The sequence below is a fragment of the Mus pahari genome, chromosome 20 (assembly GCF_900095145.1).
Source record: "Mus pahari chromosome 20, PAHARI_EIJ_v1.1, whole genome shotgun sequence".
NCBI lineage: Eukaryota > Metazoa > Chordata > Mammalia > Rodentia > Muridae > Mus > Mus pahari.
The window spans coordinates 6,571,115-6,578,937 of NC_034609.1; the positions used below are offsets into that span (position 1 = coordinate 6,571,115).

General features: G+C 38.2%; 1 protein-coding gene across 6 annotated transcripts in view; it reads left to right on the forward strand.

The window, feature by feature from the left end:
* Nucleotides 1-7,823, forward strand: part of Inpp4b (inositol polyphosphate-4-phosphatase type II B) — a 751,408-nt gene that overhangs the window by 628,339 nt on the left and 115,246 nt on the right. For all 6 annotated transcript variants that reach the window (XM_021220100.1, XM_021220101.2, XM_029532468.1 and 3 more), the window contains one exon: nucleotides 5,731-5,934. In XM_021220100.1, coding sequence (XP_021075759.1) covers nucleotides 5,731-5,934 — 204 coding nt within the window. The remainder of the gene's footprint in view (nucleotides 1-5,730; nucleotides 5,935-7,823) is intronic.

The following is a 7,823-nucleotide window of genomic DNA, read 5'->3' on the forward strand; positions in this document are numbered from 1 at the left end:
GAGAGAGAGAGAGAGAGAGAGAGAGAGAGAGAGAGAGAGGAGAGAGGAGAGAGGAGAGAGAGAGAGCTGGTCAGATGGCTCAAAGAATTAAGACACCTATGACCTCACCTGGTATCCTACACTCAAGTTCCATGACCCACATCAGGGCAGAGAAAAAAAAATGATTCTTGCAAGTTGTTCTCTGACCTCCAGAAAATTTAATTAAAAACAAAAGCAAAACAAAAACTGAAAAGGCAAGTCATGAACTTTGAAAAATATATGGAAAATACATGTCTCGTAACAACCCTGTATCAGAATATATAAAGCCTTCATGCAACTTAATAAGACAAGCAACCCAATTAATAAAGGGAAAAAGATTAAAAACACACTCCACCACAAAATATACATGAGTGGAAAGTAAGTACATAAAAAGTTTCTCAGCAGCATTATTCGGTGGAGAAATGCAAATGAGATTCCACTAGCCACCTATTAAATGAAGCAGCTTGCAGAACTCTCTATATGTAAATACAGAAATGGAGAATGAAAATTCTCCTTCATACAGCCCTGGTACCTAGCTACCTAATTACTACCTAGTTATTTCCCCAATAGTTTATTCTGCTGGCTGGAGAGATGGCCCCTTAGGGAAAAGGTTTGTTGTGCAAGTGTGAAGACATAGGTCTGTATTTTAAGAAACTCATGAAATGCAGGGTACAGAGGCATAGAAAATTATTTCCAGCACTCCTACAGTGAGATGGTAAGTAGGCTGGAAATCTCATGAAGCTCACATACCAGGTACTCTCTCGTAAACAGTACAAACAACTAAAGAAAGACCCAGTGGAAGAGACCAAGACCCTGGGTCATCTTCTGATGTCTGCACATGTGCCATGATATGGGCCACTGACACCCACAACCACACCCACACTCACACTCAGAGAAAGACAATTTTGAAGGTAGTAAATTAATTCCTCTGGCACATAGAAAGCCAAGAAAGAATATCTGCTCTGTGCAGGTCATCCCTGTAGCAATAGACAAACTAATAATGTATATTTTGCATTACTGGTCAGTATTGGGCATTGCTATGTAAGTCGTGCTTCTGGGTTACCCTTTTAAACATTTAAAATATAATCTATTATTTATATTATTTAGTTTTAAGACTCTGGTGTTTACATTTTAATATTTGTGGCTTTTAACTAACTTCCTGGAGAAGGAGACAGGAGAGAGAGAGAGAGAGAGAGACAGAGAGAGAGAGAGAGAGACAGAGACAGAGACAGAGAGACAGAGAGAGACAGAGAGACAGAGACAGAGAGAGACAGAGAGACAGAGACAGGGAGGGAGAGAGAGAGAGAGAGACAGAGAGAGAGAGAGAGAGACAGAGACAGAGACAGAGAGACAGAGAGAGACAGAGAGACAGAGACAGAGAGAGACAGAGAGACAGAGACAGGGAGGGAGGGAGGAAGGGAGAGGGNANGGAGGGAGGGAGGGAGGGAGAGATTTGAAAAGGAAATCACCCCATAAAGGCGCTGTTGGGGAGTGTCTACTGGACTGCAAAAAAATTTACTGTGGATGTAATAAAAAGGTCTGATTCTTAAATTACTGGGACAGTTTTGGTAGAAGAAACTGGGGAGCAATCCTACATAAAGAGGTCAGGGAAAAATGCTCCAGGAATTTGCATTCTGGGTTGCTGAAAAGGAATGACATCATCTGGCAGAATATCTTATAACACAAGTGAAAGGAAACAAAAGAGATGCAAAATTCTACTTCCAGATCATATTGTAGCTCTTAAAATGTAAGGACCTTAAGTTGCTGGTGATGAATTAGAATGTGTGTGGAGATGGGTCTCAGAGGCTTGGGTATAAGGATGATAACGGCGACTTTGTGGGAACATTATATCACCAACAGAGGAAAATGAATGCTTTTGAAAGAGTGATTTAATGTTCCTGCTTTGATTTTCACTGTCCAGAATGACCAGGAGATGATGAGACACAAAAGGAAGACTTATTTAAAAATTCAGTCAAAAAAGAGGAATGTAAATAGAAGAGAAAACTTCTAAAGTACACAACAAAATTCCCAAGTAGAAGTGCTATTTTGTATAAACTGAGAAAACGGTTAAACGGTTGTTCAAGGTTAAGTACATGAATGCTCAGGGTGTCAGTGACCTCTTGGCTGCTCAGTATAATTTTCTTTAAGGAATTCTGAAAAAAGAGATGGACATACCAATGGTGAAATATAAAAGTATTTTCACTCTGAAATAAATAAGGTATATTAAATATAAAAATAAATGGAATTTTGTTGGTGTATACATGATTTTTAAAATAGCTGTCACCTACTTATGCTACAGTTTCTTCTATATTATTGATGTAATCTGGTTGACATTGCCTTGAACTCATTTTTAATGAGAATGAAATTCTAAAAGGAATAGATTTTTCTGAATTTGTCATGTTCTCTGGTGGAGAAGGGTGGTCTCCAATGAACAGATCCTAACCGTTCTTCTGTTATCAATATTCAGAGACCTGGTAAATTTTTTTCAGTCAATCCCAAGAGAAGTAAATTTTGGTGCTTTTAAACTTTAAGATAATTCCATGTTTGTCTTGAAGAATGGCAACATGGAAATATAAACTTCAAAAATGCCATAAGGGTAAAATATTTCACTTTTTCTTTCATTTTTAAAAATTCTGAAACATATGAAATAGATTATCCTTGTTCAGAGTTTATTCTTTTATTAGTCACTATATTGTTAAACCAACATTTTAAATGAGTTGTTTGCCCTACCCTTTTTACAAAATTTAGACTGCTCTCTTGTTTCCGTTTGTTTCGCATTTATTGTAACCTAGTAACTCAGTGACAAGATCAAACCATTCCTGTGAATTTCACTTTCCTAGTCTTAGACCATCAACATCAAGTTACAAGAGTCACAAGATGCCAATAGGTTGTATTAAGTAACTTAATAATTTCCTGAAACTACTACTTTGATCATAAATTATCTAACTTCTACTCATCTTATTTAATGAGTGTGTATCAAGTAAAGTAAGACATTTCCCACAAATCACATGGATCTTGTAAATTAAATATTAAAATTTTTAAAAAATCAAATGTGACTGACTGTCTGTGTACAGGTTTAAAAAGGCCCAGAGAGATTCCAATGATCCAGGAAAATTTTTCCACAGACAAAGTAAGTCAATGGGCTTTGTGTAAGACTTTATTTCCTTGTATTTAGCTCTCAGGACAATTCTGGTTGTAGAAAGACCGTCTTCAAGACAGTATTGCATTATCTTCCAAGTGATATTTTAAAAAGTGAAGTAGAGAGTCTGTGTGTTCATGTTTGGGAAAAAGTGATCCAAAGTACTATAGAAGGTTCCGGTTGGTGTGAATAGCCACGCCTCTGCACAATAATCATGCAAGTGTTGCAGGAATCAGGGCTGTAGTAGCATGGATGCAGAGAAACCCAGCTAAGAATGTACTGAACTGAAAGAAAGGAACTAGCAAGAAGTAAAAAGTTTGGCTAACCATAATGGGAGTAAATTCACATTTTAATAACTGAAGTGGCATTGACAGGGATACTCAGGTTATTGGAAATGATGTGGACAGCCTGTTTGTCCGTTTTATTTTATCCGCACTGACTGGATAGAGCACCATGTGTCCAATTTTTTCATTATTTATTGTGCATCTTCCATAGTCATTCTGACGCTTATTGCATGTGCTTTTCCAATACAAGCCAGCTGATGTTTCATAATTTATTTTAAAATATCTTCCGGTTGTTAATAGTTCATGTCCAGTTTTTCACATTATTGCTCTCTTACAAGGTAACTAATATACCTATTGAATGCTGGGAAGAGTCAAAGACTTTTGCAGCAGTAGTAATTCCATGGGTAGTTTGTAGCAGGGAAATTTAGTTCTGAGACATGTACATCTTCAAAATGTGTGGAGACTCAGGATGAAGGAAGGGGCACAGACATCTAGACTACTTGCAAGTGGTGGTTGGGTTGGAATGAGGAAAGGCTACTGAGCTTGGGAGACAACTGAGAACATGCTTTATTTGGGCAGAGAATCAGAAGTGTGTTAACAAAGACCATAGCATTACTGTCTTCCCTCCCTCCCTCCCTCTTCTCCTAACTTCCCTCCATCCCTCCCTCCCTTTCTCTTTCCTTCCTTCCTCTTCTTTCTTTCATGGTGATTTGTTTGAGAATGTCCTACACAAGTTCATACATGTGACAGTTAGTTGCCAGTTGGTGGAATTGTTTGGGATGCAGTAAGCAGAGATGTGGTTTTGTTGATGGATGTCTCACAGGTTTTAACATTTAAAAAAACCCATGTCTGTCCCAGTTTCTCCTTGTGTCACTTGGTTGTGTATTGAAAGGTGAGCTCTCAGCTACTGCTCTAGCACCATGCCTGCCTCCCCTGCCATGCTTTCCACCCTGATGACCACGGACTCACCTAAAATGCTAAGCCCAAATAAATTCTTTCTTGTAAGTTGCCTTGGTTATGGTGCCACACCATAGCAATAGAAAAGCAGCTAATACAGTTTTATATCTGATTAATGGTCAACCACAAGATCTGTCCCAGCTCTAGACTGTTACAATCTACTGGAAGAAAATATAGAACTATAATAAATAATTTTTTGTACTTGTTTACATAGGTATTAAATGACTTTCTTTAATTACTGACAGTTACAAGAAGATACAGAGAAAGTTTACGAATTTGAAGTTACCTATGGCACTTTTGACCAAGAAGTAGTTATTTTGAAATGTAGTGATGGTTAAGTTAGCATTATCAGAAGTTGTAACATTAAAGAATGATATCAATTATCCTCAAAAAAAAATACAACCCCCCCCCCCCAAAAACAAAACAAACAAAAAACCCAAGTAGGTTAAGGATCTTTTCCTAACTGACTACAAGCTATGAACCACACTGGTCAATGCTTGCTTGTCTCTGTAGTGTTTGAACATGGTGTTAGGCCACACACATGCTATGTTTACTATATTAAAGAAAATCAATTACTGCATCTTTCAGTCTATTCCAGCATGAGGCTATTAAACATTTCATCAGAAAATTACAAAGTACAGCTGGAAAGTTCTTTACTGCTGGGAAGCTGCCGATATTCTAGCACTTACTGGGTATTTACCACTAGCCTGTGAAACCATCCATGCTAAATTTCACCTTAACTTCATTAACAACACATTACTGGCATAATGTAGTAAAGGAACAGCTCAGGGTTTGATAATAAATTATAAAAAGCAAATATTTTCATAGGGAAGATTGCTCTTTTGTTTCTTCTATTGAAATCTTTCCATGATGTGAAAATATTCTGAATATACATATTTTTTTTGCAATGAAGTCTTTTATTTTTTTCTGAGTTCATTGCTTCTGTTTTATAACACAATCAAGTTTTCTTTGGGTGTATGTTTGGGATTACTTGAGAGATGCAGTAGGTAGTTGTTGAAATGATTATCCCCTGTGAAATATATCTGCGAAGACTGTGGAGCTCAAAGAGAGTAGGCTGAGGAGGCAGATGGTGTTTATAGTACATTTAAAATCTCAGCATTTACTTTAAAACAGGAGGACTCCTATCTTTGGCAGTATCCCAAAGCCAAACTATTTCCCATTGATTGGTATGAATCACTCTCCCTCCTTGGCGCCTGGGCCTTTTCCACCACACACACCTCTTAAGTGCCAACAAATCTGCAATTGACCTTTTTACAGCTCTATGCAGCCATGCCTGCTGTGGGTTTCTAATTCTTGTCAATTTCTTTGCAGACTGAGCTATTTGTCCATGCCTTCGAGGACCAGCTGGTCAGGAGTGCTCTTTTAGCTCTCTACACTGCGAGGCCAGGAGGCGTCCTTAAGAAGCCACCCTCCCCTAATGTCAGCACAGAGGAGAAAAATACCCAGCACGATACCCCACAGCTTAGAAGACAAGACTCCATACCACATCATTCTGACTATGATGAAGAAGAGTGGGTAAGTCTCCTCACAGCATTTACTTTCATGGTTTAGTGTGAAGAAATACAGGGAGCATAATAAGAAAGCTCTACACACACACATACACACACACACACACACACACACACACACACACACACACACACACACACACATATATGGAAATAGTTTTATATATAAATATACATTTGTGTATACACACACACACACACACACACACANACAGGGAGCATAATAAGAAAGCTCTACACACACACACACACACACACACACACACACACACACACACACACACACACACATACACACACATATATGGAAATAGTTTTATATATAAATATACATTTGTGTATACACACACACACACACACACACACACATATACCCCACACATGAACAAAAGAAAACCTGATCATCCTATGTATCCTATGTCTATTTCATATTTTAAAGCATAAGCAAAGATCATACTACAAAAAATTTTAAAAATTGTTTCAAAAACATATTCAGAATATTTTTGCATCATGGAAAGATCTCAATAGAAATCACAACAGAATTGTGGATAGATAGGACAAGCTTTCTCTTTGGATCAACTTGAAATTGAAAATTGTATTCCTGATCAAAATGATTTGTTATCGGTGTTATTTGTTATCAAATAAGCCATGTACATAACCATGAATGAGTCATTGAATCATGCTATCAATATTACAAAATCCTATAGTGCATTCCCTTACTCATTTCTAAGATATTTAAGAATTTTAAACTTTGGCCGACAAAGACTAAAACGTCATGGGTATCATGCAGCCTTGGCATCGAGTTGCTGTAAGAGGAGGAACATCTTCTGAGGCTTAGACAGGGCAGCCCGGTTAGGAGTTCCACATGAACACCCAGTTGTACGACTGTTATATATGTGCAGAGGGTCTAGGACTGTGCAGAGGGTCTAGGTCTGTCCCATGCATGCTCTCTGGTTAGCAGTTCAGTCTCAGTGAGCTCCTATGGGTCCAGGTTAGTTGATTCTGTAGCTTGTGTTGTGGTGTCCTTATCCTTGGGAGGCCTCCCCTTTTCTAAGAATAAGGGGAGGAGGGGTGGCTGGAATGAAAGGCAAGGTGGTGAGACTTAAGGACTTGGAGGAGAGGGAGGAGCAGCAGCTGTGATTGGGGTGTAAAGTAAATAAGGACTTAAAAATTAAGGAAAGCTTGAAGCCATTGTCATAAACGAGAGTGACCAGTATGTCTTGTCAGCCCTACTAGATAAAACATGTATTTCCATTACTGCTAGGTAGAGAGTTACATATGTGCATACTTTAAAGCCACATATTCATGGTTAATTGAGAATGGACATAAAGATTCTTAAGTTCCACCTGCTGGTGATTCTGTGATTAAGAATGTATTATGTACAAAGGCTCTGACATTATGGGCCCGGTATATGTATCAGGACAATTACTACTAGCAAAGGCAAGTTAAGAGAAGAAGCAAGCAGTGTGAAAGGAACTCACTTCGAGAGGAACAGGACAGGAAGGGTACAGAGGCAGGAAGAACAGTGAGCTGTAATGAATATTAGCACAGACATTCCCCACATGTCTCTGCAGTACATGCATATTCACACACATGTGCATGCACACTGGAATCCCTTCATTGTTCCATATGCTTAAGAAACATATGTGGCTGCACTAGATGTTTAGTTTTTAGTGAACCACTTTATCCTTTCTTTCCTGGAATTTTAGAGTGTTTAGAGTAGGGTATTTGAAAGGCCAAATCTCTAAAACGGTCTTTGAGGGCCTCTGAGATCGCAACTGATCTATCTTTCAGTACAGTTTCTTTCTTTCTTTCTTTCTTTCTTTCTTTCTTTCTTTCTTTCTTTCTTTCTTTCTTTCTTTCTTTCTTTCTTTCTCTCTCTCTCTCTCTCTTTCT